Raw genomic sequence first — 20,056 nt, forward strand, 5'->3', positions numbered from 1 at the left:
AGACTTGCAATAAAGCGATGAATCCTTGCTGGGATTTGAACGGATGATCGCCTCACACTTGATGAGCATCAGTTAGACCGTAGGGCCGGTCTAGAGCTGGATAATTACACTATAATTACACTATAATTACCTTTCCCTCCTTTTTATGGACACAGAAATAAATATGTCCTCACAGTCCTAGGGTGGAGTAACTGTCTAACTGCCTGCTCGTCAAGAGACTCAGAAGATCAGAAGTTTAAAAGCTTCCAACACCTCAGCTTTCAATGGTCAGGAGTCTGAGAATGGGAAGGCCCAGTGACAGGGGCAGTTCTAACCTACAGATGGGTCTACACAGTAATAAAGAGTAAACAGTTTGAGGGGGAGGAGCCACAGACTAAACCTTTTACATAATATTTAATCATGTATTGTTGACCAAACTAAGACGCAGAAGTAAATTTTTACATGTCGGCACCGCTTGCAATATGGTGTGTTGAGTTTAAATTGGAATAACCAATCATAGGCTTTAAAATGTTTCAATTAGAATATTCAGAGAGCCAATACACAGACCAATAATTGATCCATTACTCATGTGAATAAGCTTTTAAAATAAATGCCAGCGAGAAGAGATGACTTCCTTAGCTAAACAGCTGCCGAGAATGATGGGTTAAGCATGTACTCAGTGTTAGTAACAGTACAAGAACCGCTCCCCTGCACAAGGTGAAGTAAGGCCCGACCCGGTACACAACTAACAGCAATCCCTGCCTCGCAATGACTCAAATGTCTTGGCGTAAACACCTCTGTTGGAGCTAAAACGTTGACTTCCAATACTTCCTGAAGAAGCTTCTGTGTAATACTGTTGATTCCCTTCATGAAGGAAATCATTATAACCATGTTGCATCATAGCAGTTTGAAGACCGGATCCCTACAGAGGCCATTCGATCAAGGTTCCTCTGCAGCACTTTGCCACTGCTCTTGGTAGGCCACTGGCTGGGATGACTCAATAGCCCCCAAATGTATGTAATTATGCAGCTGCCTGTCACAACAACTGACTCCTGTGTCTATGCTATAATCTCAAAAGGCAGCCAGCAGCTTCAAAGCCATCCTCAGTGGCGAGCTGATGTGTGTGAGTAAAGCATGTCTCATTCCGGGGAATGAAACCATCACCCTGAGTTAATCGATAGCTTGGGTTGCTCTAGGTTTCAGGGCTCGTTCTTCACGATCACCGTGCACCGTTGCAGTGATACTGCAAAAATATTGAAGATTCAATACATTACGATACAGTATGATATGATATGATACACATCATAATATTTCGACACAGATAAAATGTACCTGTGGTGCCATATTTTAAGAACTGCTACACTCTTAAAAATAAAGGTGCGGCCAAGGGTTTTTTGAGTATGAGCAGGCCGAAAGTGTTATTACACACTTCTATTACCGAAGAATAGCCCCAACACTTTGCACAGAAGCCCCTGTAGTTACTGAGTAATACACCTTAGTGTGTGCAATAAGCCTTGAAGTGTTAAGGGGTTAAATTATTCAATTAAAATTTATATTTTAAAAAATTACAACCTTTACAATGTTCTTCACACCCACTGTGAATGTTCTCCTTCACAAACGCTGTCCTTTAGGGCAATGGCTTTCAACCCTGGTCCTGGAGGACCCCCTGCCCTGCGCATTTAGAGTTTACCCAGCTCCCAACCCACCTGATCCAGCCTGTCAGCTAATTAACAAGGCCTTCCAGAGTTGAAGGTAGTGTGTTAAGAGTGCAGGGCGGAGGGTCCGCCAGTACCAGGGTTGAAAACCACTGATATCACTGCTTTAGGGAAACACATTCTTCTAAACTATATGTCCAAATGTATGTGGACACCCTATTGATGAATGCATTCAACAACTCACACAAACACAGCTTGTCTAGTCCCTGTAGAGAAGTACTGCCAACAGAATAGGACTCCCTGGAGCAGATCCACACCATGGCACCACCACAAACTACACATAGGTGTAAGCTAGAGGGGTATAAAGCCCCTCAGCCAAGCATTGAGCTGTAGACCAGTGGAACTGTGTTCCTTACCTGGACAGCAGAGACAGTTACTTCAACAAAAGCAGGATTAGCTCTTTAGCCTCTAATAGCCTTGAGCTCAGAAGAAACGATGAATCAGCAAGTGTCCCAATATTTTTGTCCATAGAAATAACTTCACTATATGGACATAAACTATATGCTGAAAAAACTCATGCTGCATCATACAGTGGGATGGGGAAGAGGGAGGGCCATTCTACCCTCTCAGAGAGATGGAGGCCAAACGTGCTCTCTGGGACAATCTGCTACAGAGGGTTGTGGGATCACCAGGAATTGAAGTGGTGATATTAAATATGATCAATAATGTATAATTTAGTAATATGTAATCTTATATCTTAAATCTTATAATTATATAATCTATGAATGAAAAGGGACTTACATTGCACGGCCAGCTGAAGAGACATATTGGTCATCCCGACCACGTTCTCCGAGATGCAGCTCAGCAAATAGCCGTTGTCGTCCCGACTCACGTTGACGAGTGTGAGGTTGATGGAGTGAATGTTCGGCCAATAGACGTTTGACTAGAAGAAAACGGAACAGGATAACGCAACAAAACGCAACGGACACGTATACAGGCTTTCAGAGGCGTGTAGCGAGTGACTGCCATTCACCTGATGCGTGTTGATAGAGTGAAGCCCGGTCACGTCCCAGTCCACATCAGGTAACGGAGATCCCGAACCGTTGCAGGTAACTGTGATGTTGTCTCCCTCCATCACCGTCATGTTACTGCGAGTCACACTGATATCCGGTAGATCTACACCAGAGAGAGGAAAAGCTCAAGCTCAGTGTCAGACTCTTAAAGAAAATAGGAAGAGAAGAAGAGTACACCCCTCAGGCTGGAGGGAGAGATATGTCACCTGAAGTTTGGAGGCATCAGACGCTCTTTCAGTGAAACGTGGAGCTCTGCACAGTGAGATGTGTACAAATGCCTTTACTCCGCCCACTTTCTCAGCCTTCTGTTTTACAGCCTTGCCCTCACTCACTTCCCCAAGTCGACTAATGTGTACTTTCCCTTCTGATGTATGTTTAGCTCCAGTTGGTTTAGCTGAGCTAGTCCAGATTGTTACAATGATGCTAAAAGCTGGTGGTTGTTGTGGCGCAACAGATAACACCACTACCTGCCACTGAGCTACTACACCTTGTGGGAGATGGGGGTTCGATTCCCGGTCTGGGTGACGTGGCTGCGCTACACCAATCAGAGTTCTTGGACCAGACTCCTAACACTACATTGGCCCTCCTCTGTAATAAGAGTAACCTTGTAAGTTGCTCTGGATAAGTGCCGTAAATGTAAAAGCTAGCATCGGCTAGCATTAGCTTTTAGCCTAGCGAGCACCAACAACACCACATTCTCCAGAAGTCGCTGTGATGTTTTACTGTTTTACCAGCTTTGACTAGAGCTTTTTCTAGTGGGCAGGGGTGTATGTAAATTTTGGGGGTGTAAATATAGCGAGTCCAGACTGTGATGTAACAGTTTTGAGGTTCTGGAATTGGGCCGTTTTCAAGCTCTGTTTTGGTTCTGCTGGTTTGTCACTTCCGTGTACTGAGCTCTTATGATTTAGCTATGCCTTAACCCTATAAACTTTAGTCTATACTAGGCAGCTTGTTACCCAAACTTTTATTATTAAAATAAATATTATTAATTACTAATAATTCACTCTAAAGCTACATAATTTCCTCATTTACTCTGTACCACTGAAATCACTGCTTTATGGAAACACATTCTTCTACACTATATGTCCAAATGTATGTGGACATCCTCTTGATGAATGCATTCAGCGACCCATGTGCGAGTGCACACAAGCACAGCTTGTCTAGTCCCTGTAGAGAAGAACAGCCACCAGAATAGGACTCTCTGGAGCAGATCAACACCATGGCACCACCACAAATTACAAATAGGTGTATAAAGCCTATTTGTAATTATAGGCGTAGGTGTATTTATGGCGAGTCCAGACTGTGTTGTAACAGTTTTGAGGTTCTGGAATTGGGCCGTTTTCCAGCTCTGTTTCGGTTCTGCTGGTTTGTCACTTCCGTGTACTGAACTCTTATGATTTAGCTATGCCTTAACCCTATAAACTTTAGTCTATACTAAGCAGCTTGTTGCCACACACTTTAAATGTTAAAATAAATATTATTAATTACTAATAATTCACTCTTAATCTACGTAATTCCCTCATTTCATTGAATATGGCTTCTGACAGTGTTCTGTAAAGCTAGTCCATGCTCTAAAAAAATGCTTTTGTCTGTGGGTCACGGAAAGGTCCAGGTTCAATACTACAATCAGTTCATTCGCCAGATCAAATCCTTGGTAAATCTATATTTCTTCACATATATCCAGCCACCAGCTGAGCACTACAGGTTGGCTTATTGTCACTGCTGATATTACGTTTACACTGGTATTAAGAAGCACGTTAAGGGAACCCCTGCACTGAAGGATCAGCTGGATATTAGAAGTGTTCATAAAGAGTTTATACCACAGTGAGCGATGCTCATGACCCGCAGGCGGATCTTGTAGGCTCCGTTCTTGCAGTAGAGCTGCTGAGTCTGTAAGCCTGCTTCTCCTCTCTGCTGCCACAGCTGGATCCAGCGAATTTCACAGCCACAGTCAAACACAATCCCCTCCAGCCTCCTGTACACAGCCACACAAGGCAGAGGACAGAGAGAATATACAGTTAAATCAATTTCAGATTAGTGTGAATGTTCAGTGGTTCAATAACCCTTAACCCAGTAAACGTCAGCATTAGCTAGTGCAGGGTTTAGATTATGGGTTAAACTTAGCCAAAGATTCCGATGAATTTTGAAGATTTACTTGGGACAAGGTTTAAAAACTAAAAACAACAACCCACAAACCCATAAACAAAAAGTATTTGGACACAACCATACCTTCATTTTGGAGACATTTCATACAATTCTGTGTGTTAGAGTGTGTTTATGAGAGCATCAGGCACACAGGCTTTAAAAGGAAGACCCGGCTCCCAAAGGAGTTCAATAGGATTGATTTCAGGCTACTGGAGTTTTGCCAATAAGGTTGAACACATAGGCTCACTTACTTTTTCTAGCCTGAACTGTGAAAAGTGGATATTTTCATAACAATCTCCTAAATAAATGAAGAGTACAATTATATATATATATATATATATATATATATATATATATATATATATATGTACATGGATGACCGGGCTATAAATACCAGCAGGGTGTTAATGATGTTAATGATTGGCTAAATGGAGGGATTGTATTTTGGCGTGGCCACCCTAGCATCATCATCAGGTATTTATAGCCCGATCATCTTGTGCAGCACCATCTGCAGGAGTCTGAAGTTAATATCACCTTAAAGGTGAAACATTCACTGTTTGGGGAGCTTATATATATATATATATATATATATATATATATATATATATATATATATATATATGATTCATTATTGAATAATAATAATTAGTTCTTACCTATAGTTCATATTTCAATCCACACTACAAGTTATTATTCAACAAAATAACAAGTCTTCATATAACAATGTATCAAGGTATTCTGATGAGCTTTATCTCATTTCACCCAATTTTCAACATGAAACGGGGAGGCTTTGAGGTCCGTCAGCTTGAGGTGAATTGTGATTCTCTCAATTTGCCTCCACCTGGGGCTTACGGATTCGGGTGGGATTTGACCGTGCCTCATTAATTCCTTTTGTTTGCCTGCTTGTTTGGTTTGATCCCGTAGGTCCGTGTTTGAGCATTTTTTTTGCTCATGGATTCCACATTGTTTTCTGGCACTTACCCACACTCTTCACTAAACTGTGCTTTTTCCAAAGCTACACAAACCTCCAACAGTCCCTGTCCTCAGCAAAACAGCCTGTGCTTAAGCAGCAGCACAGCGGACAAAACTGATAGAGGACAAACCCATTTCATTAGCCCAGGTTGTTTAGAGGTTGGCAAAACAAATGTGAAGAGCAGGAAGTGGGGAACGGCATGAAGGGAAGGGTCTGGTGTTCTATCATTAATTCAGTACCCTATTATATAATTACTATATTACATTACAGACAACAGGTCTGCAAACATAAATATTTCCATAATTGCCTGACAAGTAAATTACATGGTAAATGCACTAAGCCGCATGATAATGTGCAGCACGCTGTTGTCCGTATGACGGCGCTGTCCCAATTTCTCTGGTACAGCAAATAAGAGTTATTTCCTGAAGAGCCCATCGCACAAACAAACAAGTATTGGAGACTCATTATACGACAGCTCTTACTGACCTAGTAATGATTAGTGTCACAATAGCGGGCTTTGCCTATTGAAATACGCCCGCCGTATTCATAGCATCAATTCGCAGAATCCAGTCGAAACGAAAAGCTTATAAGAACGGGAAGGAACGGGAAGGTACTATACTGTACATCATTATTCAGTGTTTTTCATCTCAGCGTGAGACGTCCTTCCAGTAATCTGAACACTTGGGACAGAAACACGGTACATTACTGTATGTTTTCAAACCCTTCATCAGTTTGCAAATCCTCTCCTGCAATCTCCAGGAATCTGTAGAGTCCCATTTGCTTGATTTAGCCCACTGTCGCTGCCTGAAGTAATCAGTCTTTACGGCAGACGCTTCGGTTCCGGTGTATTTCTACTTCTTTCCAAAGCAACTAGGCCAACTGACTGAAGTTCAGTCAGTCGAAACGTCAGGAATGACATCTTGTTAACATTCTCAGAATGACGCTTTTGTCACGTTGGTAAACGGCCCAGGCTCTGGCAGACAGCTTCATCCAGCAGGACGAAGGTTAGAGATATATTATTTGGGTAAGTGGCTTATTTGGACATTATGATCACTGCTCTAGTTGGAATACACCTTTAATCATGTCTATAAAGGCTCATGTCTGTGTCATAAAAGGCTTATAGAGGCATGGTACAGCCTTACTAATGCTGCTCTTTGTTTGGTTTCCTGGCACAGACCCCATCTTTAAGCACAGTTCACTTTTTTTTTTAATAGGTCAGGCAGACTTTGGAAAGGTCATTCCAAAAGCTTACCCAGCTGCCATGTCCATGTGGGGTCTGTATGGGTCCTACAAGGGTCAGTGATGGGACCAGAAGGAGTTAAATATATGGGCCCCATCTTGGTTGTACACTGCATACAGGGCTGAAATGGGACGCGTGTTACAGTAATGTGGGCTATAATGATAAGTTCTCTTTGGGAAGCCCAACTGAGTCTCAGTAAAAATTCATGCAACCCACCTGGAACCCACCTGGAACCCAAGTTCCACCCATGTGAGCCCCACATGAGCATGTTGGCAAGGTAAAAGCCAAAGAGTTTATCCTGCTTTTGTTCATTCAGTGACAAAAGCATTAATAAGGTCAGGGTGTTAAACTAAGATCACCACCCCACCTCTTCATTCCCAACTCATCCCAAAAGTACTGGATGGAGCTCCACCATCCATCATTCCAGAGAACACAGTTCTTTCACTGCTCCACAGCTCAATGCTGGGGGGCTTTATACTCATCTAGCCCACACATAGCATTAGGCAGAATGGTGCCAATAGGCTCATGTTTATGAGCCATTGAATAGAACCCCCTATTTTCTTGGCAATACGTCTTTACAGGACGTAGGCAAGCTGTGTGTGTGCATTTGCACATCTGTTATATATGTTATGTATATAGTATTCAGAAGGCTATGCATGGTTTTATTGTTTTCACACTGTTTTCCACCTCCCAATTCTGACCATTTACTTATTCAGTTATCTAATTATTTAATTAGTAAATAATCAAGAGACAATTATGATTATTACAACTGATTATTTGCCAGCTTGAGTGCTAACAACCCTTGCCAGACCGGTCATTTTGAAGTAAGGGAGCATCCAGAGAAATCTTGGCTTTTGGCATAATTCATAGAACACAGTAGTAAGCTGAAACAATGGAATAGTCTATAGAGAAGAATGAAGGGTGTGCTACAACTGAGAGCCTTATACACACTGCCTTCAATAAAGACAAGGTCCTCTAAGGACAACAGGATGTCACGCCTTGGACCCAAGAATAGAATAACTGCAGTAAATGATATGTTGCGGTGGGCAAGCCTTATTTTTCTCTGGACCACTTTGGCAGCGTTCCCAAGAATAGCAAGAGCCGTACTGAGGAATGACATCTGTGGCGATGGCTCATGCTGCATGTTAGTAGTTCTGACCAGTAGGGTGACCATAATTTCACAATATTATTCAAATAAACTGGCAGTAAAAAAACAGAACTGCATGAAATCTGTTTTTGTGATGATCACTGATACACTGCAAACAAGCTAACGAGTCTCAAAAACCCCAAAAATTAAGAAGATCACACAGATTACATTGCCATGTGGGGCCTGTATGGGTAGCCCAACTGAACACCAGAATGCATTGTCCACATATCCCATGTTGGCCCCATATATGGATGCCCATCAGGGTCAATGATGGGACCAGTAAGGGTTTAACATGGTCCAATCTTGGTTGTACACTGCATATGGGGCCTAGATCAGATCCATGTGAGATTAAGGTGGACTGTAATGATAATGAGGGGGGCAAAAGGGTCCCATTAAATGCCTACCGGGAACCCACCGGGAACCCACCTAGCCCACGTTTCACCCATGTGAGCCCCACATGAGCATATTGGCTGGAAAGACTATCACCCAGATAACACGTCCACGTGGAACCTGTATGGTTTGGACCTGTATGGGCTAAGAAAGGGCCCAATTTGAGGATGCCCACTAGAGTCAGTGATGGGACTAGTAAGAGTTGAACATGGTCCCATCTGGGTTGTACACTGCATATGGGGCCTAGATCGGATCCATGTCAGATAAGGATGGTCTGTGTCGATGGGGCCCATTTGGGAAACTCAACCTTGTCCCAGTAAAAATGCATGCACAAACCCACTAAGAGCACATGTCCACCAGGAACCCACTAGCCCATGTTCCACCCATGTGAGCTCCACATGAGCATGTTGGTACTCCTCAGGCCTTGATGACCGCCTCACACCACTTTGTCAAATTTTCATTACACATAGCTGCTGTCCACAGACCTCCTATAGTGGTTGGGTTTTTCGTCTACACATATTTCCCAACACACTCCCACAAGCTCTCAACGGGGTTCTGGTGATTGCCTTGCTGTGATATTAGCTGACCTTCCTCACTCCTCAATCCACTCCATTATTTGATGACTGGTCTTGTTGGCTCCCAGAACAGCTTCATGATATAGATTCAGTAACATGTTGGATACATACCCCTAAGATTCTGGTCCATGTTGACATGATTGCTTTATCAGGAGAACTTTCAAGATGCAACTCTCTCGCGCTCTACCACTTCCCAATGGTGTTCTCCAGTCTGAGGCTATGAAGGGATGCACATGGTCACCAAAGACTGGACCTCATCCATTGCTTCATGATGTTGATGCCAAATTCTGACCATCCTACTATCTGTAGTGAGCTTTAGCAGAAATCCAAGTTCATCAGACCAGGCTACGTTTTTTTGGACAGTCTTCAACTGTCCAAATTTTGGTGAGCCTGTGTCCACTGCAGCCTCAGTTTTCTGTTCTTGGCTGACATTCGAGGGACCTGACGTGGTCTCTTGCTGTTGAAGCTCAATCACCTCAAGGTTGGGCAAGTTGTGTTCATTCTCAGATGCTTTTCTGCTCAGCACAATTGTCCAGAGTGGCTATCTGAGTTACTGTAGCCTACTTTAGCCAGTATGGCCAATTTCTGTTGACCTCTTTCATCAACAAGGTGTTTCCATCTGCAGAACTGAAGCTCTCTGGATGGTGTTTCTTCATTCCACCACTCTGAGTAAACTCTACAGACTTCTAGTTCTAGAAATATGCAAAATTCACATTGTGAGATCCACATTCTGATGGTTGCTTTGAACATTACCGGAAGCTGGTGGCCTGTATCTGCATGATTTAATGCACTTCACTGCTGCTACACGATTGGCTGATTAGATAACTGCATGAATGAGTAGGTGTACAGGTCTTACTAACACAGTGCTCGGTGAGTGTGTACACGTTTAGCTATTTATGTTTATTTCCTTCTGACTCACGATTTTCATATTTCCGTATTTATTCTGTTGCATATTTACTTCAATAATTTCATCATGTATATTTACAAGTGCATGAACACATTATCTCCTCCTGTTTGGAGGATTCTGACTCAGTCGTTGGACTGATTAGAGTGAGCCTGAATATTTTGGTGACAGTTTAAGCCATTATGTAACATCATCAAATCTGTTAACGTGCACATGGCCCAGGAGAGCTAAGCAGCGACAGGGCCTCTTCTGTCAGAGAAGATAAAGCAGAGGGTGCTGGGCTCAGGCGGGCCAGAGAGTGCAGGTGGGCACTTTATCAGCGATTCTCATGCTGAGCTTCAATGAAATAATTACAAACAAACTGCAACACCCACCTGGTAAATAAGCCTAATTCAGCGTGACTGGAGACATTTTCATTTTAGCAAAAGAACGGAACAGCTACTTTCAACATTCGTACACTTTCCAAAGGAGGAAAATTCCAGCCTGCCAAGCATTTTCTGCAAGATATGCAGAGATCTGTTAACAATGGACTGAGAGAATTTTCATACATTATATGACAAAAGTATTCAGACGCCCACTTTTCCCAACCAAAAACAAGAATATTAATAGAGAGTTCTTCTCTGTTTTCTCTTTGCTGCAGTAATATCTTCTACTCAAGGCTGGGAAGGCTTTGCTCAAAACAGAAAACTGCTGTGAGGATTTGATTGCATTCAATCACAAGAGCATTTCTGAGGTCAGAACTAAAACGGCCGATTAGGTCAGTATTACAAATGCCTTCACCACTTTAGCTAATCTCACAGATGTTCAATGAAGTTTCCCAGCCAAAACGTTCATGTTGGGCTCACATGAACGTGGGTTCCAGGTGAGCATGGGCTTGGTTTGTACACATGTCGTTACTGGGCTTCCCAATTGGGCTTCATCGTTACAGCCCACCTTAACCTCACATGGATTCCATCTAGGCTCCATGTGCAGTGTACAACACAAACGGGGACCTCCTGGTCCCATCACTGACGCTGGTGTGTGCACATCCATATGTGGGGCCAAAATGGTTACAGGTTGGACGACCTATTTAGGCCCCACATAGGCATGTTATTAAAGTTACTCCCTCCAATTCATCTCATTAAGGTTTTCAGTGGAGCTTCGTCCCTCCAACGTATCCCAAGGGTGTTCACTAGAGCTTCATTACATCAAGTCATTCCAAAAAAGGTTCAATGGAGCTTCAACTTATCCAAGGTGTTCAGTGGACACTCCAACGTATTCAAATGGAGCTTCATCCTTCCAGCTATACAATAGAGGAGGTGTTCACTGGAGCTTCATCATTTCTGTTCTTTTCAAATGTGTTCAACTGGGCTTCAAATTACCCAAAGGTGTTCAGTGGAGCTTCTTCGATCTAATGAATCCCAAAGGCGTAGAGCTGAACTTTATCACTTCATCCCTCATCTCAGCATTGGTCCGTGGTGCTTCCTCATTCCAATTCATCCCAAAGGTGCTAATTTAGAGTGACATTTTAGGATGTCCCAGAGGTTCACACAAATGTAGGATTTATGAGTCTTAACCAAGGGTGGGGATTCAAATCCTAGACTGCTGTGATGTTAGCCACTATGCTTTTCCACCAATGGAGCTCCATCACTTCAACTCAACCTCTAAAAGGATCTCAACTGATAGAAAGGTATCTACTAGAGCTGCTGCAGCAGCTCATTCCAAAGATGTTAAATGGAGCTTCAGCACTCCAATATAGCTTCATTATTTCAGTTCGTTAAAATAAATGGTCTTAAATCCTAACATCCTAAAGTTCTTCTCAAAGCACTCCAATATATGGTCCTAAATCCTAACATCCTAATGTTCTTCTCAAAGCACTCCAATATATCTCATATAATATGCTTTACTATTTCAGTTCATTTAAAAAATGGTCTTAAATCCTAACATCCTAAAATTCTTCTCAAAGGTGTTCAACTGGGCTTCAATTCACCCAGTGGTGCTCAAAGGAACTTTAGCAACCTTACTCGTCTCACAGTTGTCGAAGTGATGTTTCTACATTCTGGAGAACATATCTCCATTGCTCTACAGTTAACTAGCAAGAGCTTTACACACTTCTAGAAGACAATTTTGCTTGTGGTGATCCTAAGCTTGTGTGCAGCTGATCCAGAGTCTGCTGTTCAATTAGTAAATCACTAATTCAACAGAGAAGCTATGAAGGCATATCAGAAATATGGTTCCTTCAAGTGATTAATACCACAAATTCAAAGGCATGTCTCTGCATTTTTGGACATTTTATGAAGGACAATTTAAGAAGAACCAATCATGAAATCATGTTTACCAATTCTGGCCAATTCTACAGAATTAACCCATCATCGCTCTACTCAAAGATCTCGGAAAGCTGCCACGATTGTTTTGACTGGGAGGCACACGAGTTAGAAGGATTGGAAGTGTCAAATCATCAGGAGCTGAGTTGTTTTACTAATTCCAGCATGGTATGATGACAGCAGTGCCTCCCTCGATGATCAATGAACTAACTCATCACTTTATGTACACACAGACTGCTCAAATATTCATGACAAACAAGAAAATGAGGTCAGGCTCCCAGCAGACAAAACCAATACATTTCACTGCCATGTCTTAATTAACCAGCACAAATGAGTCGGCTGCTTACGTCCGTGTAGCAAAGACCCAATGTTCAATCTCTAGGAGTGTTGCTTTGACACAAACGCAGATTTATATTGTGGGGGGGTGGTGGTGGTGGTGCTGGAGATGGTGTTGCATGTACAACTAACAAATTACCTGTGTTGCAATGATGCAGAAAATATTCTTAATCAGTGAGAAGCATTGTAATTGAGTACTGCTGGAGTAGGGTAAACGCTACTGCAGTCCAGTACTGCTCAGGATTGCTCAGGATAAGAGAATAATAACAGACTGTAGCAATGCCTCTGTCTGTAAAATTAATCACAGATTAGTCGAAACTACAGTTAGTTAATGGAGAGATTTCACTTCGACATATGCCTGTTGCTTCACTGTCGAGCATTTCAAATTAAAAACAGCGCTATCTGTCAAACCAAAGAAATCACAGCAACAGCAATTTGTGCCACATTAGTCTGAGCATCCTGACCTCAGATAATCCTGTCAATGTTCCCTGAGACCTTATGACAAACCGTAGGTTGACAGAGCCTGACGAATCAGAGGCTTTTCCATGTACTGCATGGTGACTGTGAATTGAGATGAGCTAATCACTGCTAATCCTTCAAACCATTTCTACTAATCGCTATGAATTGGTACCACTAATATAATGGTGCGTCCCCAGTGTGTAAGTGAGGTTTGGATTCTTTGAATGCATTAACGTGAACCCAGTGAAATATGAAATTCAATTTTTAAAAAGTAGGAGAGGTAACTTACAGTTCGAGCAGTTGCAGGTGATGGAAGAGCTGCCAGGAGAGAGTGGTGATTGGATTCCTGGACAGATTTCTGGAAGACAAGACCAAAACAAAGGATTAGGCGCATCACGTCGTAAAATGTTGACCCTGTCAATGCAATGGTGTTATACACCCCCCAGCCCCTCCTCCAGGGTCACTGCAGGGTCGCACGCTTTCACACCTTCAGGAATTTAACATTGGAAGGACGAGGTTTAGTTCCCCCAACTATTTAGTATAATTCCAGCCATAATTCCTGACAATTACCTACACTCTTTAAAATAAATGTGCTATAAAGTGTTGCCAAGAAGAACCAGGTTAAATGAAGCTAAAATAAAGGTTCTTTACTAATTAAGTTCAAATTCCAATCTCTCAGAAATGGTTCTTTATGGAACCAGAAAGCGTTCTTCTATGGCATCGCTCATAGAACCCTTTGTACCACTGGTCTGTTTAATGGTGCGGAGGGCTCATGCTGAACAGTGCATTACAGAGAAATGCAGTTTTGGAGGTCTGGATTAAAGCTGGCAAACTGGAACGCCACATCCCGTTTACTGGGAATCCTGGTAAAACACTTAATCCTGGTTTAAGGACTAAATGTGTGAATGACACTAAGCTAGTAACGCCCCAGGTTTTCAGTGGCAGCTTCACTAGACTCTTCAGTTATTGTTATACTACATATATATAGATTATATAGATGTACAGTTATACTCTATGGTCTATAGTGTATAGTTTTGTAGATGTACAATTAGACTCTATACTCTGTAGTATACTCTACAGATATATAGTTATTCTCTATACACTATAATATACTCTATAGATGTAGTTATACGCTTAATTCTATAGTATACTCTGTAGATGTAGTTACACTCTATACAGCTCTACAGATGTATGGATATACTCTATAATCTAGGATATACTCTCCTGTATGCTAAATTCTATAGATGTACAGTTATACTCAATACTCTAAGGTGTACTCTACAGATATACAGTTATTCTCTATACACTATAGTATACTCTATAAGTGTAGTTATACACGATACTCTGTTGTATACTCTATAGATGTAGTTATACTCTATATTCTATTAAATACTTAAAGACGTATAGTTACGCTCTGTTCTCTTTAGCACACGTCTACATATGTATGGTTATACTCTATATTTAAAAAAATAGATGTATATATATATATATATATATATATATATATATACACTCTATAGTATACCTTATAGATGTAGAGTTGTACTCTATGTTCTATAGTACACTCTTCAGATGTACAGTTAAACTCTATACTCTATAATATACTGTATACTTTATGCGATACATAGATGTAGATGTAGTACTCTACGTTATGGTATATAAATGTACAGATATGCTCTATACTCCTCGGTATACTCTACAGATGCACAGGTAGACACATCTGTATACATGCACACTTTGTGTTAGTCATCCTCTAGCCCTGTCACCAATGGTCAGGACCTCTGCAGGCAACATATTTCTGTTTGGCTGACTTTTCTCAACCTAGCAGTGACACTGATGTGTGTAACAAGCCCTGCAACACCTCTGTGCCTGACACACTCATACTAGAGCAGCACACAGGAACATCCACAGTAACTACCATGTCAGTGCCCCTGCTGTGCGGAGAATGCTTCACCACCCAAATAATATCCAGTCAGCTGTGGTTCTATGGTGGCCTTTATGTTTCCTTCTGTTGATTGCAGGTGCAGCAGCTGAAAACCTATAAATTGCACCTACGCTCTTAAAAAATAAAGGTGCTACAAAAGGGTTTGAGGGATAACACAGAAGAAAAGTTTGAAGAACATTTAGGAGGTTTAGAGAAATCAACCTTTTTCTTTATAGTTCTTTATATTACCTCTTTTATGGATGAGGTTCATTGGCATTTCTCAAACAACCCTGTGTAGCACCTTTATTTGTAAGAGAGTACATGGCAGGTGGCTTGATAAAGCAGCTGAGGAACACAGGTACAAGGTAGGTCCAGAAACTCTAGTGTAGAACTGAGTGTAGAACTGTGAAAGCCATCAAGTACCACTAATAAAGATCATTAGGTTGGGTGAGGACGCCAAAGTCTAAGCCATAGGCCGTATTTTATCCTCAGTCATTTGTTAAAGTCCATGCGTGACAGAGTTAGCCAGAGCATTGCTGAAGGAGTTAACAAGAGCCAGGCAGGCTTTATGCAACAGGAAATCAGGGACAGCCTCCATCGCTGCCAGGAAGAGCTGAGAGAAAGGGAGCAGCTGCGAGGGACGGGGGTCGCTCCGCCAACTCAATAAGGAGAACTCGAGCGCCTCGGAGTCGACAAATTCAAGAGGCATTGAAAGACTCGAGGTTATAAAAGCCAGACAAAGAGCTGGCCTGGGACTCGTAAATGGCTTCTAACCAGCAACACTGGGGGTCATGCTTTGTGTAAGGGGGCATTAGAATCAATCTAGGAGTTCCAAAGAAAGATGGACATTCGTGGAGAGAGACCTTGCACAGAAGATGTTACGTGTACACTCACTGAGCACTTTATGAGGAAGACCAGTACACCTACTCACTCATGCAATTATCTAATCAGCCAATCGTGCAGCAGCAGTAAAACACAAAAATCATGCAGATAATGACCAGCAGCTTCAGGTCATGTTCACATCAACCGCCAGAATGGGGGAAAAGTGTGATCCCTGTGTTTTTGAGCGTGGCATGAGCTTTGGTGGTTAGTTTTGAGTATATCTAGAACTGCATCTTCTGGGATTTTCAGCACAATAGTCTAGTTTCCTCCGGTTAGTGGCTCAGATAACCACTGTGTACAATTAGGGTGAGGTGAATGGGCTACAACTGCCAACACTGGACAGCTGAAGACTGAAGAAACGCAGCCAGGTCCCGTGAATCTTGATTTATAAGGAGGCACAAAGAAGGTGGAGTCAGAATTTGGCGTATGAAGCCATGGACCCAACCTGCTTTGTGTGAACAGTCCAGGCCGGGGGGGGGGGGATAATGTTGGGGGTGTTTTCTGGTCAGACCTTGGGTCATTAACACCAATCAATCATAGCTTGAATGCCACAGACTTTTTGGCTATTGCTGCTGACCATATGCATCCCTTCATCGTCCACATACTTTTCACAAAACAGCATAACAGCCACATTCACTTTCAGCACTGCAAAATACGCCGATCATCCATAACATTAGCACCACCTGCCTAAAACTGAGTAGGTCCCATCTTGTGCTGCCAGAACTGAGCTGACCATTCGAGGCATGGACTCTACGAGACCTCTGAAGGTGTCCTGTTGTATCTGGCACCAAGTCATTGGCAGCAGATCCTTCAGTTGTCATGTAAGTTGTCAGCCTTGTGTGCCATCATGACCCTGTTGCCGGCTGTCTGATGTTTTGGAGATGTTCTGACCCAGCTGGGTTCTGGGCAAAGTGGCTCAGGTTCTTATGCTTGCTCATTTTTCCTGCCTTTAACAACAACATCGCCTTCAAGAACTTCAAGACCTTGTTCACCTGCTGCCTAATATGTGAATCCCACCCCCTGACAGATGCCTCTGTAGATGCAGACAGGCCTTTCATGTCCCGGGTGAATACAGCAAGGCGCTGTGATCTGAGTTAACGTATTCCTGCGTAGCATAAATCAGGAGTCGGCTCGCAGAAGACGCAAATAAAACCCGAACAGATACGATCAATTAATCCCATTAAACCCAGCACACAAAGCTAGGTGTTCCTCGTCGTGCTGCACAAGAGCACCGCAGGCTTCTGACCTGTGCTTACAAAAGGCACATTCAAATGTGACCTTTCCGCTGAACTTCACACTGCAACGCGCTGCTGACGGTAAATTCTGTGCTGATGCAGCAAGGTTGAGCGAACAAACAATGCTTACTACAAGTCAAGCGGGAGCCTCGGTGCCTGGAATTAGGCTCTGGCGTGTTGAAGAGAGCGCGGACGCTATCGATTTATCATGTTTGGAAAGCCTTTCTATAGAGGCGGCAAGAAAGAGAGAGAGCAAGAGAGCGAGAGAGAGAGGCTGAGGGAGGATGTCTTTGGAGAAGCTATTTTGACTACATGACCAGCTCGTTCTCAGGGTCGTTAGGAACTCTTATGAGTTTTATAACAAGCGCAGCTCGCAGCTCGCAGCTCAGGCCTGTCGCCATGGCAACAGGCTCTCTGATGCTAGTTGATGCAGTGGGAGGAGTTTTGCTGGCTCTGCGTGGTCTCTGGTGTCATCGCCTACCCCCCCCCCCTTCCCTTCACCATCCTTACCCTACACCTTATTCTCACTCTCAGACACACACAGGCATACAGTCCTCATCTGGATTTTGCACATTGTCTGTATTCAGTTGTTCTCACAGTCATTACAGACTTCATTGCCGATGGATATTATTAAACCGAGTTACATAAATCCCTTCATTCCATCGATTTTTAGGCTCTTTCCTTCGTTGGAGCCACTGTAGAGCCTCATTCAAGCCCTTATAGAGTGCTCACCTGAATCGAGAACAGGTCATTAGCAAGCGTCCGGTCACTCTTGTGTGAGCGCTGATCGACTATATCAGACACTAGAATGACACCTAAAGCTTCCCAGTCACAAAATGCTACACATCACTTGTGGTCCTATATGGTCGCATTAACGAGCTGTAGTGCTGGGCCATAATACTTAAATACAGACATAATATAATTAGGATAATTAAGATGATATAATTAGGACACCCCTGAAAACAATCTTACAACTAAAAACCAGGTGCAGAGCATCAGCTGCAGATGATCGGAACATGCTTAGAGAGGGTTTAGAAGGTTATGGTAAGTTCTGCTGTAAAATACACCAATTAGCCGTAACATTAACACCACCTGCCTAGTAGAGTTGGTCCCCTTTGTGCTGCCTGACTGATCTGACCATTCGAGGCATGGACTCCTCAAGACTTCTGAAGGTGTGATCAGGCACCAAGATTATTGTCTTAGTAGATACTTACAGTAGTAAGTGAGCTCTGGATCAGTCTGATCTCAATCCACTGGATCAGATCGTGACATCCCTACCAATAATATGAACTAGACATGAACCCACTTTATGCATTTTAAACATTACCCTGAAGCTACATTTTAACCGTGATGTGCCACACAAAGCCCAGACCAGTACTATACCAGTACACCAGTAAAGATAATCCATCTCCCAGCACTGCTGAGCTGCATGCAATACTGAGCGATTTCTCCCAGCAGACGCTTCGGGATGTCAGATTGTCTTCTTCCTGTCACGTCCTCACGCCCACACGTTGTGAGCGTGTTCGGCTCCTCTTTTTTCCCAGACCAGCCGATACAGTACTTTTGAACTGTAGGTTCATTGAATCAGCGCTTTCTAGAGATCAAGGCCAGTCTATCAGAGAAAAGAGGGTGACTAAGCTTTCCTGAACCTCAGAGCAGAAGCTCTTCCAAGCATGGGAAACAGCACCTTAAGCACTATTCAGGCTCAGAGAATCGCGCTGATAGAAATCAGTGTCATAATATTTAATAAATACAGTACATCATGGGATCAGGCAATATTTACATTTGCATTAATGAACTGGTAATGAACCAATGACAGAATGTCTTACAAATCTGATACGGCTTGATTTGATTGGACTGTTCTGTTCTCTTTTCGTCTCTTAGAATTACACCAAAGGGGGATCTTATACAGTGTCTTTCTAATTTCCTATTGTCTAAATAAACATGCTGCCATGTACACAATACATGGCATAACAGAACTACTAAGGTTGGTGTAGTGGTAACAACACTGATTTACTCCTGAAGCTGGGGTTCAGTTCCCCGGCAGGACAAGCCCACCACTCCACCCCAATAATAACCCTTAGGCAAGATTCCTAACTGTATATTCTCCTACCTGTATAACATGATGAGGGGCAGCTGTGACCTAAAGGTTAGAGAAGTGGGCTTGGGACCAGGAGGTCGCTGGTCTGATCCCCTTGGACCAGCAGTGAAACAATGCCTTCTCCTCCCTTAATACTTACAGCTACCCCCCATTTGCATATGCCTGCACCCTACATGAGCGCTTGCAGACGAGGCTCATACACCACATGACCCGTGACGTGGGAAGTGTCCATCGCCTGCTAAACTGGAGCTGAGGAATCAGCTAATTTATGAAGAGAAAGAAAGTCTGTCCTTCATTTTCAAACAGGGATTGATGTTCGTTCCAACCCTTCAGCCCCAGAACAGAGGAGAAGGCTGCCAGGAATATTCAGTCAGAGACTCCAAACCCAAACATAGCAGTGGTGAGCGGCGGCCTCGGTCAATATTCACTAATCTTTTCTCCAAAAACCCTCTCCACCCCCTTTTATTGTTTTAGTCCTTAGCATCCCGCTCCCTAGAGGTTTCGCCTCGTTCTCGGATTGGCTGCTGCCCTTAGTTGCACCTGCTGTGTGTTGTAGAGGAGCTCTCACTACAAAACTACAAACACACTACAAAAATAATATTGGTGTGGCTGCAAGGGCCAGCAGTGATCTAAGATAAGGCCAAGATAAGGGGGCTTAGTCGAAGATTGCAAAAAAAAAAAACCTTGAAAATTATAAAGCCATTATTTCAGTAGCCTATCACAGAATTGGAACAT

At 42.9% G+C, this 20,056-nt stretch overlaps 1 protein-coding gene across 2 annotated transcripts in view; it reads right to left on the reverse strand.

Moving 5' to 3' along the window:
- The window catches only part of ntrk3b (neurotrophic tyrosine kinase, receptor, type 3b), a 145,478-nt gene that overhangs the window by 71,306 nt on the left and 54,116 nt on the right, over window positions 1–20,056 (reverse strand). For both annotated transcript variants that reach the window (XM_072660084.1, XM_072660085.1), the window contains exons 4-7: window positions 13,469–13,537; window positions 4,528–4,682; window positions 2,668–2,810; window positions 2,436–2,577 (exon numbers count right to left, since the gene is read on the reverse strand). In XM_072660084.1, coding sequence (XP_072516185.1) covers window positions 2,436–2,577; window positions 2,668–2,810; window positions 4,528–4,682; window positions 13,469–13,537 — 509 coding nt within the window. The remainder of the gene's footprint in view (window positions 1–2,435; window positions 2,578–2,667; window positions 2,811–4,527; window positions 4,683–13,468; window positions 13,538–20,056) is intronic.

The sequence above is a fragment of the Salminus brasiliensis genome, chromosome 17 (assembly GCF_030463535.1).
Source record: "Salminus brasiliensis chromosome 17, fSalBra1.hap2, whole genome shotgun sequence".
NCBI lineage: Eukaryota > Metazoa > Chordata > Actinopteri > Characiformes > Bryconidae > Salminus > Salminus brasiliensis.